This window comes from Ictalurus punctatus, chromosome 16 (assembly GCF_001660625.3).
Source record: "Ictalurus punctatus breed USDA103 chromosome 16, Coco_2.0, whole genome shotgun sequence".
Classification (NCBI taxonomy): Eukaryota; Metazoa; Chordata; class Actinopteri; order Siluriformes; family Ictaluridae; genus Ictalurus; species Ictalurus punctatus.
In genome coordinates, this window is record NC_030431.2 from 17,332,908 (window position 1) to 17,355,879 (window position 22,972).

At 38.9% G+C, this 22,972-nt stretch overlaps 1 protein-coding gene across 1 annotated transcript in view; it reads right to left on the minus strand.

Moving 5' to 3' along the window:
* megf10 (multiple EGF-like-domains 10) overlaps positions 1-22,972 on the minus strand; it is a 72,094-nt gene that overhangs the window by 31,743 nt on the left and 17,379 nt on the right. The window contains exons 3-8 of the mRNA XM_017488368.3: positions 22,768-22,869; positions 21,828-21,928; positions 18,880-18,972; positions 3,205-3,451; positions 2,947-3,067; positions 2,065-2,201 (exon numbers count right to left, since the gene is read on the minus strand). Of these exons, the coding sequence (XP_017343857.1) occupies positions 2,065-2,201; positions 2,947-3,067; positions 3,205-3,451; positions 18,880-18,972; positions 21,828-21,928; positions 22,768-22,869 (801 nt within the window). The remainder of the gene's footprint in view (positions 1-2,064; positions 2,202-2,946; positions 3,068-3,204; positions 3,452-18,879; positions 18,973-21,827; positions 21,929-22,767; positions 22,870-22,972) is intronic.

The following is a 22,972-nucleotide window of genomic DNA, read 5'->3' on the forward strand; positions in this document are numbered from 1 at the left end:
GTTTTTTGAAGATAAACGTTTATTTTGAAATGGATGCTTGCAACACGTTCCAAAAAAGTTAGGACAGGGGCAATTTAGGACTAACAGCGATGTGACAAGTTGAAATAAGAAGGTGATGTGAAACAGGTAAGACAATCGTCTAATCATACTATATAAGGAGCCTCAAAAAAGGCCTGGTCCTTCAAGAGCAAGGATGGGTCGAGGCTCGTCAATCTGCCAACAGATGCAACATTCCCCAAAGACAAATCTGTAGGATTTTGGGCATTTCACCTTCTACAGTGCACAATATAATTAAAAGATTCAAGAAATCCGGTCAAATCTCGGTGCGTAAAGGGCAAGGCTGAAAACCACTACTGAACTACTGAAACCACTACTGATCCCTCAGATGTCACTGTCTTAAAAACCATCATGAGCTTTTAATGGATTTCCTGACATGGGCTCAGGAATACTTTAGTAAGCCTTTGTCAGTTAACACCATTCGCCGCTGCATCCACAGATGCAAGTTAAGGCTTTACAGTGCAAAGCAGAAGTCATACATCAACACTGTCCAGAAGCGCCTGTGAGGGCATCATTAATGCAGAAAGATATGTAAACAGTTTGGAGCAACATAGGCTGCCATCCAGAGCAGGACAACGCCAAAGCACATTCTGCCCAGAGTACAAGCGCATGGTTGCGTAAGCAGAGCGTGCAGGTGCTAGCATGGCCTGCCTGCAGTCCTGACCTGTCTCCGATTGAGAATGTGTGGCGCATTATGAAGCGCAAAAAAGGCAACGAAGGCCCTGTACAGTTGTTCGGCTAAAGAAATGCATAATGGATGAATGGGGGAAAATTCCGCTTGCTAAACTTAACCAGCTAGTGTCTTCGCTCAGCATCCAAACACTTAATAAGTGTTATTAAAAGAAAAGATGACATCACACAGTGGTACACAGTCAACTGTCCCAACTTGTTTGGAGTGTGTTGCAGTCATCAGAAATGAGTGTATATTTTCAAAAAGAAATTAAATTCACAAAGTAAAACATCAAATAATGTGTTAATAATGTGTTTTCAATATAGTACAGGGTAAACTGAATTTTCAAATGACTCTTTTTGTTAGTTAGGGTTTTTTTTTTTGCATTTTCTTTACTGTCCCAACTTTTTCAGAATTGGCGTTGTATACCATTATATATGAAGTTTACATTCCCAGCATTTTTATTATATTGTTATTCTTTTGCACTACTTGTTATATCTGACACTTCCTCACTAGAACTGTGTTGGCGCTACACTGTCTCTTATTGTGCCGATTCTAACAGTAGTTATTATAATGTCTTGTGCTGTTTGCACATGTTTGCACGTGCACTTTATGTAAAAATATGTAGGTCTTATTTAGTCCTGTGTAGTTCTGCATTGTTTTATGTAACATGATGGTCCTGGAGGAACGTTGTTGCGTTTCTCTGTGTACAGTACCGGCTGTATATGGTTGAAATGACAATAAAGCCACTTGACTTGACTTGATATTTCCTAGGTGCTTAGCAACAGGTTTCTTACTATTTTAACCACTTGAATGGTGTTGTTTATTGCGTATTCTACTTCCCAGGTGAAAAGCACATTCATGAGTGCTTTAGAACAGACAAAATATCATGATCTTGTCCTTTGCTTGCCCTTGCCTCCCATTGTGACAGTGCCATGTGGATGGTTTTGTTGTAGTTCCTATTGTGTTGTTAGTATATGACCTTGTCTGGTCACTGTTTATCTTTTTGTTTTCACCTGTGTCTAGTTTCCTTTCATTTGTTTGTGTATATATACTCGCTTGTGCCTGTGAAGTCTGAGTTACAAGCCTCAATCTCTGTGCTTTTTCTATTTCTGTATATCTTCTTGTTTTGTCTGTTTGTCTAGTTTTGAGTCTTGAATGTTGTCCTGTTTATAGAATGCAGGTTAATGTTGTCTGACTGTGATTTGATTCATACTATAGATTTAGATTTATATATGAATATTGATTCATACCAATAGATTCATACCATTTTTGTGCTAGTACACATAAAGCGGAGTAAACACACATTTTCAAGAAGAGCAAAGCTCGTGTCTCACCTCTCCCCAGTGTAGCCTGGACTGCAAAAACACTCTCCTGTAGAGGAAGAGCAGGTTCCTCCATTGTGACACTGACAATCCTGAGAGCAGTTCCTACCAAAGCGACCCCCGGGACAGGGCTGTCCACACACAGTTCCCTGGACACACACACCCAAGACATTTGTACAGACCTTTGGAAAACGCACTGAGCAATTTAGACACAGCGGTCACAATGAAAGCAATAGGAAAGATTAATAGCCTGAACTTTAGTGACATACAGTAACTAATACATCATGTCTGAGAGAACATCTCATGTGCTTAACAACAATACACCGGATCATTAAATCACGCAAAAAAGTTAACAATATTTATACCACTGTTGAACTTGGACTGCTGAATTATTGATTCTGATTGGTCAAAAGTTGTTGATTAATTTTCTATAACAGAAGGGCTTTGAAAATAACGCTGGCTGTAGTTCAAATCACTGGTTTATATTAATTTGCTCGCTGTAATGTTATCATTTCTAAACAAGGATTCCACAGTGGGGGTGGGGGGGTGGGTGGGTGGGGGTTTCTCTTATTAACTTCAAGAGAAAAAAAAATGCTACAGCTCCTATAACATAAGTGATAACTGCAATTAACTTGTTTCGCTAATTTTCCACAACTTGCAACTATAAATGATTAAAAAGTATAATGTGGTGTAGTCAAGCTGCTGGGCATGGTATTATGGGAAAATGATCAACTATGGGGTGGTAACAGTAATTCTGCTTTTGAGCTGGATCACATCACACCACACAGTCATTGACTATTTTCCTAAAGCAGCACACCCCCAAGTCTTTTATTCCTTATGTAAAACACTGGTCGAGAAATGTCGCATTAAAGGAAGCATAATGTGTGTTCCTACCATCCAGCCAGCAGGACAGGAACATTCTCCAGTCACGTGGTGACACACTCCACCGTTCTGGCAGGGACATCGCTCCTCACACTGCTGCCCATGTTTGCCTGGAGGACACAGATCCTCACAACTGCACAGAGACAGCAAAGGGAAGATGATTAGACTTAACACATTGTCGTATGTATTTGTGTTCATGCAAGTGGTACTCGGTGTGATTTTACGTGTATTTATCTGAGTCGATTTGCATGTGTACATAACGTGACTTACAATGCTCCAGTATAGCCGGGGCTGCATGTGCACTCCCCTGTGACATGGTGGCAGGTGGCGTTGTTTTGGCATTGGCATTTCTGCTGGCAGTTGTTACCGTAGGTGCCTGGCTCGCAGCGCTCCTCACACCGCCAGCCGCGGTAACCAGTTGTGCAGATACATGCACCCGTGATGGGGTTACACAGCGCTCCGTTTTTACACTGACACCGGTTACTGCAGTGAGGACCCCAGTGACTACTGTCACATGCTGCATAGACAGGAAACACATCTGGAGATCACTTTTTCACTGTCTTCAGATATTAGTTTTTATATTTTTACACTAAGCTCATAAATTTAATCTGTTGGTAATAATCTGTTTTTAATTACCAAAAACAGATAACAATGGCATCAACACATGAACCCTCATTAAAAATACTAGTATTGATAAATATCCATGAAAATACAGGTTGAAAAATGTCTACCTGCTAATAGTGAGTAATGTTGCTAATATTAGTGAACCAAGCGAGCCACACAGAAAACAGAAAACATTTATCACAAGTAAACGAGAATTGGAAATTCAGTATGTCTTTGTTTACATCAGATTATTGTGAACATAATAAGCAAACCTGTCAAAATACACCATAATAATTTTTAAAAAATTTGATTCAACACCGACATTATCTACGTTAGCATCATTTTGGTGTCCTGTCTGTGATTTCTCCATGAATCTTTTAAATGTTGCTGTTCTATGAAAAAGAATCTGCAAACCTGCGATCTCACAAATGTCCTCTGTAAGATTAATATGAAGGGAAAATCCAGCATAACTTTAATCCATGCACTGTTATGTCGAACAGCTATAGCATACAGACAGAATTAATCTCCACATTCAGAAATGTTTGCTTTTGTATTTACCATAATACTTCCAAAGTGGGTCAATAAACATCTATGATTAATGGTTTAGTTAATATTTTTTGATGATGTGAGGTATGTGTCCGCCAGACTAATAAAGTTCATAATAACAGGTCGTCCTGCCCATAATAACCACACCAGAGTCTTAATTAAATCTACATTTAAATCAGAGAACACAAGCGCGTACCGCAAGATGGGACTGAAGAGGCAAACCCAAGGTTTACCATCCTCACGTGTAGTCAAGGATATAAACCAAGCAATGACGTCACTAGCCATTATGAGAATAAATAGCCCCGAAACACAGTCTTTTTCTGTCCAGTTCTGACGATTGCCGCTTTTGCTGCCATGCCCTGATCCTCAGCCTCGTTTTATGGGCAGAGTAAAAGTGTCGCTGAGGTAAGCTAGCAGCTGTCGATTCTTGAGATCCACAAAGAGCAATAAACTAAAGCTTTCTTAATAATTCAATGGAAAAGACTTCCTTTAGGATCATTACTTTACACAGAAACATATCCAATGAACACTATGTGTTTAACGTTGCAGCCCAAAGTCCAATTACGTTTGAAAATTACTTCTGGAAATATGATTTAGACCTTCCATCTTTTTTCCAAACTGCTTATCCTACACAGGGTCACAAGGGAGCCTGGAGCCTATCCAAGGGAACTCGGGGCACACAGACGGGGGACACCCTGGAAAGGGTGCCAACCCATCGCAGGGTACAACCACACACACACTCACTACACTACAGACAATTTGGAAATGCCAGTCAGCTTACAATGCATGTCTTTGCACTGGTGGAGGAAACCAGAGTACCTGAAGGAAACCCCCAAAGCACGGGGAGAATATGCAGGTGCCGCACACACAGGGTAGAAGTATGATTCAAACCCCCAACTCTGGAGATGTGAGGCAAACATGCTAACCAATAAGCCACTGCGCCCTTCATGATTTAGACCAGCACAGTTACTTAGTAAATAAAAACTTATTTTTTTAAAAAGTGATTAGTTTATCCTGACTATCTGGTTATTGTTGAACAGTAGTTACAAATAATCAATTCAACTGCAATTTAATTTACAAATATAAACTATCTGTTGAACTATCTGTTCAACAGACATTGTCACAAATCAGCTTTACAGAAATCTAGATGTAGATTTAAATGATGAGCAATGAGCAAACCAGAGGCGAAAGTAGTGAGGAAAATACCCCTGAGATGATACGAGGAAAGGATGTTCAGTATATGTGAAAAAGAGCTCTGGACAGTCTTTATGATTAAAGCAGGGACTCAACAAGTCTGCAATATCCACGTGAGATCATCCATTGAAAAAGGGGTTTTAAGAAATGTAAAAACTTTAGCGTATCCATGTTGAACCAGCCGCAGCTGCATTAAGGGCGCACGTGTGAGAACGCTCCAAGTAGAGAATAAACTACCGTCATTTAATAATCTCCTCCTGCAAGGCTAATGTACAGCCCAACCTAATCACCAAACTGGCATCAGGCATAAAACATGTTATTTTCCTCCACATTTTGGTCTCATCTTTAGAGGCACATCTATTAAGTTTGAAATGCCGCCCAAGACCACAGCTGATGAGATCAGTCCAGATTCCAGTATGCAGGAGATGCCCGTACACCCTAGACCACACGTTTAAACTACAACCGCTTTAATCTACCTAAAGAGGCGTTCTTTTCCAGCAAAGCCAGGAAACTGGTACAAATGGATTAGGAGAGTTTAGTGAGCCTGTAATTGTTCGTTAGAGTTTTGTGGTTTCAGGTTAAAGGCTGTGTGTTTTAATTATTGCGTTCACTGTGGAGTCAATAAACACTTCTGATGATAGAGTACACAAAGCAAGCTGACGTTAGAGACAACTTCATTTGGGCCCTGAAAGACTTTTAAAGCTGAGTTCTCCTGACTAGTCATAGCTTATAAACAGGGTTCAGCTCCATCTTCAAAAGTGGTTGTTTTTCACTGTTGAATGATATGTAAAAACAACAACAACAAACAGGAACCATTTGAAAGTAGTCAACCAGAGTTGGTTTTAATGGGTAGTGTATGATATGATGTTATGATGTGTGTGATGCATATCTCCTAGACTAATAAAGAAACATACTGCCTTATAATCACAGCAGAGTGATCACATACTAAATAAAGCACTGTATCTGGTGATAACAGGCTGCTAGTGTTTAAAACAAGCAGTGAAGACGTCACAAATTGCACAAATACCGGGACTGACATCCTCACCTCCTCACATTTGTAACTGTAACTGGTACTGTAATGTGGTACAACAATAACATATTGCCAAGTTTGTTGAGCACAAACTATTTTTTTTTCCTGCTCTCAACCAGTTATGATGAGAAATTAAAGCACTGACATGGGTGTAATGATCATTGAAATCTGCCACCACAGTGAGATTTCAAACCCACTTTTTAAAAAAAAAATGTAAATAATTTTTTAAAAAATTGCCACTGCTTATGTCGCCACATTTCAACATAAATAACCTTCCAATATAATAGATTTCTTTTGTTTTTAAACATTTTTACAAAAAAGCTCTTATTGTGAGTGAGTCATTATCTAATCCTGTAATTAACAGAATACATAATGTTAAACCAAATTGATTTATTTCCATCTTAGTGACATGAAATTAGCCAACATAAATGTTGGCTCACACATGAGTGAACAGCTACAAAAGAGCAAAAAAAAAAAAAAAAAACATTCATCAGATGCTTAATCAGACAGTCCGTTATCCACCACTAAAATATAGATGGAAAAGCTAGTCTCCTCTGAAACTATTGGAATGACACAGCCGATTCATTTGTTTGTGCTATACATCAATGACATTTGGGTTTGAGGTCAGAAGAAGGATGAGTTTAAGATTTCAGCTTTTATTTCCTGATATTTACATCTAGATGTGTTAAACAACATGCAAGCCCAAGCCATGACACTACCTCCACCATGTTTCACAGATGAGCTTGTAAGTTTTAGATCATGAACCTTTCTTACTCTACACTTTGAACTTTCCATCACCTTACCAGAGGTTAATCTTGGTTCAGGCTCATCTCTGCATTTCTTTGTGAATTCCAATCTGACTTTCTTATTCTTACTGCTGATGAGTATTTTGCATCTTGTGGTCTGGCCTCTATATTTCTGGTCTTGAAGTCTTCTTTGAACGGTGGATTGTAATACCTTCACCCCTGCCCTGTGGAGATTGTTTATTATGACATTCCAAATTGTTGTATTGGCTATACCCAATTGTTGTGCAATGCCTCTGATTGATTTTCCCTCTTTTTCCAGCTTCAGAATGGCTTGCCTTTCTCCCATGGACAGCTCTCTGCTCTTCATGTTGACTTATCTGTATTAAGAATAAATGCAGTCTTCACAAGTGAAACTAAAGGCTATAACCGAGAGTAAATGTTCAGTGCTATTTATTTATTGTTTAAACAATCAATATAACAGGACAAACATGGGTAACAAGAAACACCTGTCAGTCACATGTTCCAATATTTCTGCTCACCTAAAAACTGGGATGTCTGATACAAAATGTGCTATGTTCTATGTCGTTTAACACATCTACGTATATATACCAGGAAATAAAAGTTGAAATTCTAAACCTTCTTCTCATATTCATCTTTTGATCTCAATCCCAAATACATTCAATCTACAGCAAGAACAATTGAATTGGCCTTGCTGTTCCAATAGTTTCGGAGGGTATAAGCTGTATAAGCCACTCTTAGCCAGGTTACGTGCACACTCTCATTCACCAATATCACAAAATCTTGGACTCTTTTTGCATCTTGGTCAAAAAAATAGGGTCTGTCGTCATGAGTTTACCAGACATGGTGTCACAAACTAATCGGGTTAAATGATCTCGAAACAGTTTTCACACTTGTTGCTTTTACTGCCATGATCCTCAGTCTCGGTTTATGGGCTGCATTCAATTTTGCTGAGAAAAGCTAGCAGCTGTCCAATACTGACTGAACTTTTTACAGCATTAAGCTAAACTGAGCAATAAAATCAGGCTTTCTTTACAGTTCAATGGAAAATACTTAACCAGTTCATTGCATTTAAACCATTTAAATGAGCTTAAAAATGTTAAATCTAACTAGAATTGAACAAGATGCTGATATAGTCGGTTGCTTCAAAGATTGAGACAGAACAAAAAAAAACAACAACTGCACTTGTACTTCTTCAGGCAGCACTTTAAAAGCTTTCAGTCACAGAAGTACCATCTTTTCACATGAACTAGTCCTTAAGGCCACTCAAAAAAAATTTGCCAGTTCTACAGTAACAACTTGTTTCAAAATGTAAGTGCATTATGTCCATTTTACCACTAGGTACAGGTCAGGGTTTGTGTCCGTACAGGTCTACTAGAGTTCAATTTGATTCATGCTAAATAATCACCAGGGTTTCCCACATCACACGGTCTCAATTGACATAAACCAAGTCAGATGAAAGATTTATAAATGAGGAGATAAAGTTTTTATGAGATCTGAAAAATATTATGATATTTTTATGATATCTGAACTACATCGATGTGGATTGCTAGAAATTCAATAATTCTCTTATAATACGTTGCCCATATTCTCATTACAGTCACTTTCATTCATGAAAATGCCATCTAAGAAAAATAAATTTGACCATGGGACTTAAAAAAACTGAAAAATCCCTCCTCTGTCTTCGAGAAATTCTTTGCAGTGTTCCATGTTCCATTAGGCTGCACTGTGCCTAGCGTTCATCAGTGCTTTCTGGTCCTGGTTAAAAGTCCACTGAACTTCCGCAGGGTAAAAAAAAACATTGAAGGGTCTGTACGCACAAAACCCTTCTTTTCAGAGAGCTACGTGTGTAAGACCTGACCTAGTTTAAACACAGTGGACCTGGAGGCCTCGCCGTGCTTTAGCCTGCACACTAACGGCCCCCTATTGTCCCACTCAAAAAGAGACTCAGTGCCCTAGAGAGGAAATGAGCTTCAGGATGACAGATACAAATGAATATGTGCCCAGTGTTCAGTAGTCTGCCTGTATTTGCACTGTTAAATTACACAAATGATGCACTGATACAAATTAATACAAACAGAACAAATAGAACTGAGCAAAACGAACAGAATAATGAATAGAGTTTGTTTTCAATGTGTTGTACAGTTTTACAGATGATTATAATGGTGTTTCATACTAAATCTGAGAAACAATTTTCCTCGGCTTCTGCCTCTTTCAATGGATAATTAACCGAGTAATTAGTTGATGATATCACTGATGATATCTCAATCTGCACTTGAGAATTTCAGCTTTGTGGATCAAGTTTACACTGCGCTTCTGAGATTTCGGGAAATTAAATATAAAATCAATTAAATTGGACCTCAATTACTACTTGCAAATAATTTAACAGCATACTGAAAATGATGCAGACAGGATTCCCAGGTCTCAGACTGTATTTCAAACACTGCAAAATAAATACATAAGCAAATAAGCAAATAAATAAATACATAATCTAGCCCTAAAAAATCACTACTGGTAAAAGGAGTCACGTTTTTCTTGTGTGTTTTCTTCTTGTGTGAACATCATGCATTTCTGATTTGCAGTATAAGCAATGTACCTTTCTCTTTGTTTGCCCTATCCTAATCTTAATTAGATTTTTTGTTGTTGTTGTTGTTGTTGCTTTAAAACAAGATCTTGGCAGCCACAGACTATTTTTAAATTAGCACAAAAAAAAAATCTAGTTTAAACTAGTCTAGCCTTGATGTTTCCACCTGCAAGCTTGTTCGAAAATTATCCCAATTTGGTATAAAAACACAGCTCTGGCAACCCTGCATTCAGTGAAAAATCTAAATACAATTAAATGCTTTAATAAATGCGACCAAAGTAGATATCAATTCATTTTTCAGACTATTAAAAGTGATCAGACTTCATCATGTTGCATTATAAGTGATCCCTCTGAAAATACGCACTTCATACAGTATTAGATGACATACCAGCATCAGTATTTACGAATCAAAATATTTTAGTAGTATTTAAGCATTATTATACACTTTTTATTTGCATATTGCAGGTTTACTTTGTTTCTCTAGGTCTCCAGAGGACAAACATGATTCAAAATCCAGTCTCAGCTGTTTTTAGGTTTTTTTTCAGACCTGTCAACAGGATTACAAATGACCTTGGTGATATACCACAAATCACACATGGTATTTTGAGATTTGTTTGGGTTGTGTAGCCACAGTTAAAATGCACTACATAAGAGGTCAACAGGGAACTTCCAACAGGGTCGGTACTTCTAATTTGTCCTGCTGTGCGTTTATGGGGCGCCTAGACATCTGTTTCTCATAATGCACAACACAAGTGCCTCCTGCATTTATTAAGACGTTTCCGCAGAGGGTCAGAACTGAAGACAATTAGACAGCGAATAGGAAAAGCCTGAGCAGCTGACCGATGACATATTAAGACTTTATATATTAGTGTGAGGAATGAGTATTTTCTTCATGAAATTCTAGTTTTAAACTGTAAAATTATGATGCCTCTAACACAACAGACAAATAAGCAAAAAAATTTTAATGCAGTTAATCAAACTTTTTTTGCCTGTTTAGAGAGGCCAATGTCCCAGCTACAATCTGGCTTCATTTGACATATTCACAATCTGAGCATGAAACAGAATGACGCTTATGGAAAAGGGTCAGTTACTACAGGAAAAAAAACAGTGGATGTAATTGATGCGGCCAGTTGTCGAGAGAGCAGTTGGGCTTTGTCTGTGTTGAAATCTCACACCCCTGTGCGCGGGCGAACACACACACACACACACACACACACACACACACACACACACACACACACACACACATACACACACACACACACAACACACACACAGAGGCCTTTCTGAACTCTGCAGGACCTATAAGATCCCAATTTTAATAAAGATGTATACACAGCAACCAAAAAATGGCTAACAAAGTATAGAGAGCTTGGGATTTATACTTAGCCTCGTTTAGACATCAGTCATACTTGGAGAGAGTGTTCAATGTGATAATTGTCACGTAGCTTGTCATGTTACTGAGAAACCCGAAAACGCGACACGTCCTCTGTCCTGAAGACAAGTCCTCTATCCCATGTTGGAAAACTTAAAGTTATAGCTTTACCTCAGACTGTTGCAAAGCTCTGACACTAGAGAATCCTTCTATAAATGCTATTCTTCACCATATCAGCAATCCTCGGGGCACAAGGCAGAGGACACCCTGGACAGGCATAATCATTGCAGGGCACAATCACACACCCATTCACACACTGCAGACAACTTGGAAATGCCAATCAGCCTACCATGCATGTCTTTGGACTGGGGGAGGAAACCGGAGTACCCGTAGGAAACCCCCGAAGCACGGGGAGAACATGCAAACTCATGCACACACAGGGCGGAGGCGGGATTCAAACATCAATCCCCGGAAGTGTGAGGCAAACATGCTAACCACTAAGCCACCGTTACCCCCCTCCCCTCCATTTACAACAATTAATTTATTAATTAATTAATCTGTGCAAGTTGTTACTATAGAAATAATAATGTATTAGAATGAGTACATTAATTTAAACATGCTGGATCTATTGTCAGAACTGCTGTTATAGAAATGTAACTAACACCTCCTGACCAATTAGAATGGAGAATTCAACAGTGCTGTGGTATAATGAACTCGATGTTGTGATGCTTTTAGCAAAATTAATCCTTCTGAGTTCCGTTAATACATTTATAACAATACACATAAACATATCTACAGCATTTGACAAATAACACGTTTGAAAAGCCATTAAGATATGACATAAAATAAGATAAAAAATTGCGGCAAAAATTCATGTTAGACAGGAGGAATTCTGTATGTATAATTTTATATAGTTTAATGGTTTATATAAAGCCATATACCATTTTATAAAGTCAAATGTTTAATCACACAAATCTTGCATGGTGCACATACATCACAATAGCAATGGTAAATATCTTCAGATATTTTTTCTTCTTCTAAACAGACCATGCTGACATTTCTGGCATTTCTATTTCTCACAGTGTTTTCCAGTGTATTCAGCAACGTAGTGGTAGGGTTCATATTTATCAATGGCTATGCCCACGTCAGGTTTAAATATGTATAAAGATACAAGATATCTGAAGAACTAAGCAGACACAGATAAGCGTTGCCCTACAGAACAAACCCAGTGTGTTGATTCTTATAAGATCTTCTGATCAAAATAAATCTAACGCAGCATAAAAGCACATCTTGTCCAGATGTAAAAATCAGCCTTAGCAGAGATGTAGCATAAATAGAGTGGACACTTATGTGCAGTTTCACCAGACCCTTCAAGAGCTTAACAGTGTTTTTTTATTGCTAGTGGTGAGATTTTAAAAAGTCTTGTACACTGTAACACAAACCTGAACAACAGCTGCTCTGAGCCTTAAATGTAAAGCCACTTCTTCAACATGAACGCTGCTTTTTCAGCCATGAAACTGTAGAAGTGTGTCGCGTCCGCAGCGCCAGCCATCCATACATCATTAGAGCAGAAAACAATATGACCAGGATTTGCTAAACCTGAGAACGGTGCATTAATCTAAAGCAGCACTTGACTTAAAGGTGAAAAACATGAGTGACCATATGCTGGTGTGCTTTTCATTGTTGCCATCAGACGCCTCAGTTAGGATTATCACAAGCACTGAGCCCTGAGGTGATTTCCTGCATTTCCTCCCTGTTATTCTCCACCTCTTCCCCAGCCTTTTGTGCATGTAACGAAGGCAATTTCTGCTTTGCTTCTTGAACTCAGCAAAATCCAGAGACACATTGTTATGGCCCTGTGACCTGTAAAGTGAGAGGCCCTCGCACAGTTAGCATCTGAGCATCTTTGAGGAAATGAATAGCATATTAGTGTCTGCTTCATGAGACCTCCTTTGGAGAAGGGATCAGATGAGGCCGTGGAGGAGTCTAGCCTTGAGCTACTGCTGCTCAGATAGATCCAGAAATACAATAAGGTTTTTCAGACAATAGTAAGCCACTGCCAGGTTGTACTGAAAAGGCTACCCAATTACAGGACAACAAAAACCATCCCTACCAATTAGCTTCACAGAGCTCGCTCAATTAGTGTCACTATCATCATGCCATGTTAACAAGTACAGAAAGAATGCAAACAACATAGCAACATGTTCCTCTAATTAGTCATATACAGTGATCTAGTGTGTAAACACCGCTGGATTGCCAACCATAATAGACCATCGGGTTTGACCTGAGTAGCGTTTGTACTTTTACCAGTTGATTTTGATCACAAACACAGTTAGTGAGTAAGGGCTGAGTAGATTTATGATGGACCGAGTGACAGAGCTAGATCACAGAAATCATACTTCATGCTTTATATAACCAGTCATGGCCTAGATTGGATCTTTAAAAATAGAAAAAAACTATCATAATACTCTCAACATACCGTGTATTACACCAGTGTTCAAATTACAGGCGTCTTTGGGGTACTTGTCTCCATAATCAGACAGAAAAGAGTCATCATTTTCTGTATTTGGAAATACAGGTTTGTTTGTATGTTTGAATTAGTAGCTACACATGAAAAAAGTCATATCTAAACATAGACAGATTTTTATGTTTGACAGTTTCAAATCCAAACATGATCTCTTAGATACTGGCAGAGACATCGTCAGTCTCAGCCTGGATTCTTTCGGAGGACAAAGCCATCGGGACGCCTGTTCATGTTTAGCAGAGGGAAGGGTCTGGGTTACCTAATTAAGACCTTGGAATTATGAGGCTCTGCCTCATATAATAATAACTTTACATGTTTAATACCTTTGAGTCATATTTTAATGTAAAATTTCCCACATACACTGATCAGCTATAGCATTAAAACTACCTGCCTAATATGGTGTAGGTCCCCCTTGTGCCGCCTAAACATCTCTGATCCATCGAGGTATGGGCCTCCATGGACTGTGGGGCCTCCATGGATCGGACTTGTCTGTCCAACACGTCCCACAGATGCTCGATCGGACTGAGTGCTGGGGAATTTGGAGGCCAAGTCAACACCTTGAACTATTTGTCATGTTCCTCAAACCGTTCCTGAACAATTTTTGCAGTTTGCGCATTATCCTGCTGGAAGAGGCCACTAATAATGAGTAATGAGTCTTTATTGGTCACATATACAGTAAGCACAGTGAGATTGTTTTCTTCGCATACCCCAGCCTGTCAGGAAGCTGGGGTCAGAGCACAGGGTCAGCCATGATACGGCGCCCCTGAAGAAGAGAGGGTTAAGGGCCTTGCTCAAGGGCCCAACAGTGGCAGCTTGGCATTGGCATCAGTAACCCAGAGCCTTAACCGCTAAGCCACCACTGCCCCTTCCTTAAGCCATTAAGGAATACCATTGCCATGAAGGGGTGTACTTGGTCTGCAACAATGTTTAGGTAGGTTTTACGTGTCAAAGTAACATCCACATGAATGCCAGGACCCAATGTTTCCCAGTAGAACATTGCCCAGAGCATCACACTGCCTCCGCTGGCTTGCCTGTGAAATCTCGTCCCCAGGTAAGTGACACAGCCATGCTATGACCCAGTCATCTAGCCATCACAATTTGGCTTGACTGTTCACTTGCTGCTTAATATATCCTACCCCTGGACAGGTGCCATTGTAAGATAATCACTCCCGTCACCTGTCAGTGGTTTTAATGTTATAGATCAGTGTATATACAGTAGCATGTAAAAAAACTTACTTATTTTTAGCAACAAAAAAAAAAGTCATATAAAAGCCACGGCATTCTGAGGTGTCTTAGTCTAGTGATGACAGTGATTGCAACGTGGTTGCAATCATTCTTATTAATGAATTTAGTTAGCTTTCACATGCTAGCTCGGAAATCTTCAAATGAAACACCCATTCGAATGTAGCACTAGCATGTAGAATGAGGCTAATCATCTTAAAAGAGATCTGAAGAGAATACAGTTGACAATTAAACCTCATATTCAAGCTAGACCATAACAAATAAATTGTCACAACAATTTTCAGAGAGTTTTGGTATTATTCAAACACAGGTATACATCATGCCTTACAGGGCCCTGCTAATACTGCCAGCTGCTAGTCTGGTACTGGATCAGCATAGTTATGGTCATGGTCATGGCAACCCCCCCCCTCAGGAAAATGTACAAACCTTCTAAAATTAACACTATTGAGCACACCTTTGATTCATAACACCATCATAAGCTACATTATATTGCAATGTATCAAACTAGCAGGTCCTTTCATGTGTACCTGTATCCTCTTACCTCCATCTTTCCTAACAATGAATCCCAGCCCATTGCTAACTAGAAAAGCTTGTTTAATTCCAGAGGGACACAGAGAGACTGCAGACATAACAATGACCTTTTTATTGAGACCCTGAAACACAAGACGAGCTCAGACTGCAGCTACCGAGGAGCTTATTTAATTCATCTGAGCCGCCATCGACCCACTACACTCAACACACCTGGCCATGAGGGCACAGGGATTGTGCCTGGCTTCCCCGGAGTGTATAAAATAATAAAGATCAATAAATGTAAGATGTGGAGATCAAATGGGCACTGGCTAATACCTATAGGCTAGAAATGACTTTACAAAATCCGTCATGCACAGTGCTCGGTGATTAGTTTTTCCTAGTTTGAACAAAAGAGGGTAAAATGCTAGAAATATCACACTTGCTTAAGTGGCCTTGACTTTAAAAGTGTGGATGGGTGGATCTATAGTACTGGTGCAAATTTAATGCATCAGAGCCAATAAAAGTGTATATCTTTTTTCAAACTGCTTTTAAAGGTGAGATAATCAGTCATTCCCTCCATCTTCTGAATGTCAATGGATTTCACCCAAAATGATATAATGGCGGCAGTAAAAATAGGGAATTAATATATGTAAGTATAAAAGCCAAGCACATCTCATTATATAAGAAAAATAGTTAGATATGAAGTGTAGGCCCCTGGTGACTAATTTTCATGATGAAATAAAGAAAATGCTTAATATAAATTTGCAATCTAAAATTTACTCATGGCCTTAACCAGGAGCAAATTTTAGTGAGGTTATTGTAAATTATACAACAGGTAGTTCCAGTCCACTAATTTCTTTGGATGAGCGGTGTTCCAAGAGTGCGTATATTTAGTATAACTGCTCTGGGAGATTTCACTGTTTGGATCACTCATCTGCTCATTTGTACAATTCTAGCGATAGTTTGTTACACTGAAACCGTTACCAAAACAGAGGTATGACATCATCAGCGACATGGCAAATGATCCATTTTTCATCAATAGTAATTTTGATGTAAAATATGAAAGCTCATCAGATGAAGATGAAAAGTAAGAAGGGAAGTCAATTTCGCTGGACGTACCTTTAACGAGAATGTACAAATCAACATGAGCTAGCTAGCCAACTGGCTATACAGTGAGTGTGGCTTGTTTGGGATCTATTTCCACTAGCAAAGCAAAATGAAACAAAACCTTTGGCCACGGTGTGTCCGAAATATCACTCATTCGATATTAGTTTCCTGTTGGCACGGCTGGAATTAACTACGGTTGAATTCAGAATAACTGGGCTCTTACTTGTGTGATAATGCTGAGACTTTCTTCATTTTGTATATACACTCACCATCCATTTTATTAGAAACACCTGTACACCTTCACTTTTATGCAGTTATCTAATCAGCCAATCCTGTGGCAGCAGCACAATACATAAAATCATGGAGATGCTGGTCAAGCATTTCAGTTAATATTCACATTAAGAATCAGAATGAAGTATGATCTCTGTGACTTTGGTTGTTGGTGTCAGATGGGCTGGTTTGAGTATTTGAGAAACTGCTGATCATAAACACAATTTCACACACAAGAGTTTACACACAATGGTGAACATTCTGGTGTTCGATGTGAACATTAACTGAAGCTCTTGTCCTGTATCTGCATGGTTTTATGCATTGTGCTGCTGCTACATGATTGGCTGATTGGCAAAGAAAAAAAAAATCTAACAAACTTGATCATTCTATTCTAAGAAAAATATGTTATGTACAGTAATTAATAAGAAAGTGTGTGTGTCTACATCTTATTTAAAAAAAAAAAAAAACCCTGTACATACGCACACTCCAGTTTCTACTATGGATGACTTGGCCCCAGCCATTCAGTCTCATGAGAGCTAAACACAATGGGCCATTAAATCTATGGGCAAACCTTGAGCTGAGTGTCCTCATCAGCTGCTCTGAGATAAGTTGAAAAGCAATCATCACTGCCAATAGGGTCTTGGACTGTACATGTTTCCACATAGAAAGCTATATTCTGGCACCACATTATCAGGACGTCACTGTTTTCATATTGAATTTGACAACTAGAGACAGATTATGTGAGACATAGAGGAAAAAACATAGTTGTCCTCATAGATTTCAACAACTGCACGGTCCTGTAGGTTCATTCTGTATAACATCACGAAAATCGGACCCTATATCACCGAGCAGGCTACACAGCTACCAGTCCAGGCTATTGTTATCTCAAAACTGGACTACTGCAACGCACTACTCTCGGGCCTCCCAGCCAGCTCCATCAACCCCCTTCAGATGATTCAGAATGCAGCTTCATGACTCGTCTTCAACCGGCCCAAAAGAACCCATATCACACCCCACTTTATCTCCCTCCACTGGCTTCCTGTAGCTGCCCGTATCAAATTCAAGGCCTTGATACTCACGTACAAGACCGTATCTGGATCAGCACCGCCCTACCTCAACACTCATGAAAGCGTACTTTCCCTCACACAATCTGCCATCAGTTAACGACCGATGATTAGTAGTGCCTACTCAGCGTGTCTCAAGGTCCCTTTCCAGAACATTTCACACTAACTGTCCCTCAGCGGTGGAATGAACTTCCAACCTCAATCCGGACCGCAGAATCTTTCACTATCTTCAAAAAACAGCTAAAGACCCACCTCTTCCATGAGCACTTAACTAACCCCTAAAACTCCAACCCCACATTATTATTTTTTTAAAACAACAAAAAAACTTCCTCTGGCTCTTACACCTCTACTCTGTGCACTTTGCTTCTCTAGAACTCCATTTTAAATCTTGTATGGTAGCACTACTCGTATTGTTCTCCACTTGACATATCGCTTTGCTTGTATTTCCTCATTTGTAAGTTGTTTTGGCTAAAAGTGTCTGCTAAATTAATAAATGTAAATGTAAATGTAAGCTACAGCCATGAATTTACCAAACAAACAATTTAATTCCACATCATTCAACAAGACAACAATCCAAAACATAAAGCAAAATCGACATTAATAATGCTGTTCAAAGAACCAAAGGAAATAAGTTTTGCCATGACCCTGACTGTGATTTGAAAATTTCGGTGTATGTGTGAGAAGGAATGGGCAGCTTGGCCAAGCAATCTGGTAGAGTTAGAGCATATGCACAAAAAATGGAAATGACTTGGTATAAATTACATTTCATTGCTCATTTTGTCATAAGGGTATGCAAACTTTTTACTTTTGTATCTTGTGCACTTAAAAATACTATTATGCAAATTATTTTAATATATAAATTTGACAAAGTATTTGTATAAAGTGTTAACAATGGGTCAATGTTGTTTTTTTTTAAGTGTTTTGAGGCTTCTCTTTATCCTGGCACAACAGTCAAACCCTCTGGCGTCACTCTGGGTGCCTTCCTTTGTGTGCTGATGTTTTGGAAAGGTTGACACAGCAGCCCAGTGTGTGTGTGTGTGTGTGTGTGTGTGTGTGTGTACATGTGTCTGAATGTGCGTGTGTGTGTGTGTGGGCGTGTTATGAGACAGACAGCTCCAGCTGGAGGACTTACCGCTGGAGCAATCGGCTCCTCCCCAGCCGGGTTCACACTGACAGGTGTTGGGGGCCACGCAGCGGCCGTGCACACATTTCTCAGCACAGTGTGCTGTGGAAGAAGGGATCAGCGTGGGAGGAAGAGGGGAAAAAAGAAAAAACAAGGGAAACTCGGGTCAGATTTCATTCCTTTAAATGGACGCAGCCAAAGTGAAGATGAGCCAATGGGAAAAACAAACAACGAAGGAGAAAAAAAGACGCATGGTGATCTGCTAAACAGAGTGGCTACCTCTTAGACAAAGAGCACACAGGGTTGGGAATCAAAATAAAACCACAATATAAAGAGTGTCAGCCGTTAGAAAACATTAAAGGATCGGGTCTGTGTTCCCGGCTCAGGGGAATCTTTTGATGTGCTGTTTGATCTACTAGCATTGACGAGAATACAGTGATTACAGTTCAACAAGATTACTAAAGGGTAGCACATCTACACTGAGAACAGAACCAGATACATTACACCATGCAGCTTTACGGTAGAACATTACGGCAGAATTTCCATGATCTCGAATGAGCTCTGCGTTTAAAGCTGACACATCCAGGCTGTGTTATGAATTCTGGACTACAGAAAGGATTCAATTGGAAATAATGAGTTACAGTAATCACGGCCTAGTGTAAGTGGTGACTCACAGTCCATGTTCAGGCCACACCTAATGAAATGTCATTCACTTACGATATTAAAAGTAAAAACTGGACACACATACTATATGGCCAAAAGTATGTGGACACCTGACCTTCACGCCCATATGTGAGCCTTCCCCAAACTGCTGCCATAAAGGGGGAAGCACAGAATTGTATAGAATGTCTTTGTATGCTGTAGCATTAAGATTTCCCTTCAGAGGAACTAAAAGGCCCAAACATGTTCCAGCATGACAATGCCCCTGTGCACAAGGCAAGTTTTATAAAAGATATGGTTTGCCAAGGTTGGTGTAGAAGAACTCAAGTGGACTGCATAGAGCCCTGAGTGGAGGGGCAGCAAAGTGGGAATTCATTCTGAAATGGGATGTTCAACAAGTACATATGGGTATGATGATCAGGTGTCCACAAACTGGCAATATAGTGTTATAATACATATAGAAAGAAATACATGAAAATCCTTCAACTACATGCAACCCCAATTCTGAAAAAGTTGGGACAGTATGGAAAATGAGAAAAAAAAAACTTAACAAAAAGAATCACTTGAAAATTCACTTCACCCTGTATTATTTAATTGCCCCTGCCCCATCTTTTTTAAACATGTTGCAAGCATCAATTTCAAAATAAACGTTTACCTTCAAAAAACTATGCAGCTGATGACGTAAAACATCAAATACCTTGTCTTTATACGTGTTTTGTTTAAATACAAGTCAAAGTACATTTACAAATCACTCCTCTTTGTTTTTATTAGCATTTTCCATACTGTCCCAACTTTTCGGAATTGGGGTTGTAATTTTGTAATTGCAATGCTGCTTCTTTTGAATTGAACTCAAGACTTAGTCATTATATTATGAACATTGTAAACATAATCCTCAAGATTTTTTTCCCACTGAAAATCTTTTTTGGTTTATTCCACTGACAGATCTCTTCATTATAATCGATTGACTTCATTTAGCGGTATTATTTATTATGTTATTTAAAAAAGAACCGTTTCTATTCCCCCTAGACACAGAATATTTCTGAAATTTGTCATGGTTATGACCAACGACCACATGATTATGGCCAAGTTTTAAATATAACAGCTTATTTTAGAGTTCAAAGAAAGACCCTCTGAGCAACAAGATGACATTTTCACACCCACTGTAATATAAGAGCTGATTCATCACTTGACTTATCAGCCTATTGTCCCGCTCTTTAACAGCGGAAGTTACCCTCGCCTTTGCTCACCCTACCCTCCACACCAAGTCATTTAAGGTAACATGAATGTGTTTCACTGTCAGGCTGTTAATAAAAGTCAGTGAAATATTATGGCAATAAAAAGGACAACTTAGATGGGAGATGGTTATTTAATCAATGCTATGGTTCGGAATGATTTCAAGTGACAGTCACTTACAAATATTATTTATTAGAGATGCACCGATACTAAATTTCTCAGACGATACCACTAACCGATTATTCAGAGTGATAAATAATATTTATAGACTTGAAAGAAAGTGTAGTTAAAAAGGGATTTGCTTATGAAATGTATCCTCCCTTCCTTATTTTGCTCACATTTTGGTTTAAACTTTTACTGACTTGTTTTAGTTTAGCGTTTCGATTTAGTGCTACATTTGTTTTAATGCAACCTGATAAAAATAATAATTATTACTGAAACTCATCATGTACTGTATTATATAAAATTATAATCATTGTCCCATTCAATTGACAGCACAATAGGCCAAACCTTTTGTAAGTCTCTGCTCTTAGAAGGTTTACTTCAAACTTTTTAAGCAGTGAGGGTTTTTTTTTTTTTTTTTTTTTTTTTTTAGTGTATGAAAGCACATGCTGTAAATACATTTTAAAAATGATTTCATAAACATATCTGCCAAAAATATCTTGTAAATATTTCTCAATTCCAGTTTTGTGCTTTTTTTTTGTCTGAGTTTTGTTTAGTTTACTCTGCTTCCTACACGCCAACAAGGGAAGAGTTGGATCAGACTGGTTGAGAAAATGGAAAATGGAAACTGATATGAAATTCCTCCACAGTAAAAAAAAAAAAAAAACAAACAAAACAAAAAAATATATATTTTGTTTAAAGTATTCACTGGGGTGGATGCTGATCAGTTTTTGTGTTCAATCAAGCCTGGTGTTCAAAACTGCTCATGTTAGCTCCATCTCCATAACTTACAGTGATGCATGGAATATGTTCTGACAAATTCACTAATTAAAACCTTTCACAGAACACATTTACACTATGAGTTGTCTGGAGGTTGAATTCAGGGAGGTTGTATTACTTACGAACACACATCTCCTTGCTCTCATAGAAACCTGGGCAGCACTGAGACTTGCGGCGGTACATGGTCTTGTTTCCTCTCCGGTATGCCGTCTTGTAGCTCACCCTGAATGCAACAATTTAGCTCATTATTATAATAATAAAGAAGAAAATTCTTCGCCAAATCTATTGTTTCATGTATCAATTACTATATATATATATATATATATATATATATATATATATATATATATATATATATATATATAAATACAATAGCCAATACAAAACACTGGGATTAAGTTTTAATGGTATTTTTAATGTAACAGTATGATATTGTCGCTGTCAGCCAAATTTAATATTGTGATATATATATTGTATATCATGAAAATGCTCATACAAATACCAGTATTCCAATTTTGTGTTAAACTACGGTGCTATTGAATTCTTCAATCTGATTGGTCTATAGCAACACAGCTCACCTCACTGCTGATTATTTGCCTATAACAGCATGCCTTGTCGTGTTTTATTCTTTACACATTGGCCATTTGTTGTTCCTTACATAAACTAAGCAATTTTTTTTACTGTATCTAATTTGCTGGTGCATCCATCCATTTTCTATACCGCTTGTCACAGGAGCTTATCCCAGGGAGCATGGGGCACAAGGCAGGGTACACACTGGGTGAGGTGCCAATCCGTCACAGGGCACAATCACACACACATTCACACACTATGGACACTTCGGACATGCCAGTCAGCCTACCATGCATGTCTTTGGACTGAGGGAGGAAACTGGAGAAAACACCTGAAGAACACACAGGGCAGCGGTGGGAATTGAACCCCCAGCCCTGGAGGTGTGAGATGTACGTGCTAACCACTAAAACACCATTACGTTTAATATTGAATCACTATTTGTGCTGAATTATATAATTAGTTTAATGGAGATACGGTACAGTGCTTTCTTACCTGTGGCGTGTGCACTTGAACCATGTGAGGATGTCAGTGCAGCTGGTATAATACACCTGATCATACGGGTGTGCGTACGACTCCTGCACAGTGACAGAGTAACTGTAAAGACACACACAATACACAAAGCACACATTACTGTTAGCACTCACAAGCTGTGACTGGTTTATGAAGGTCGTGTGTGGTCCTCTCCAGCACAAGTGGG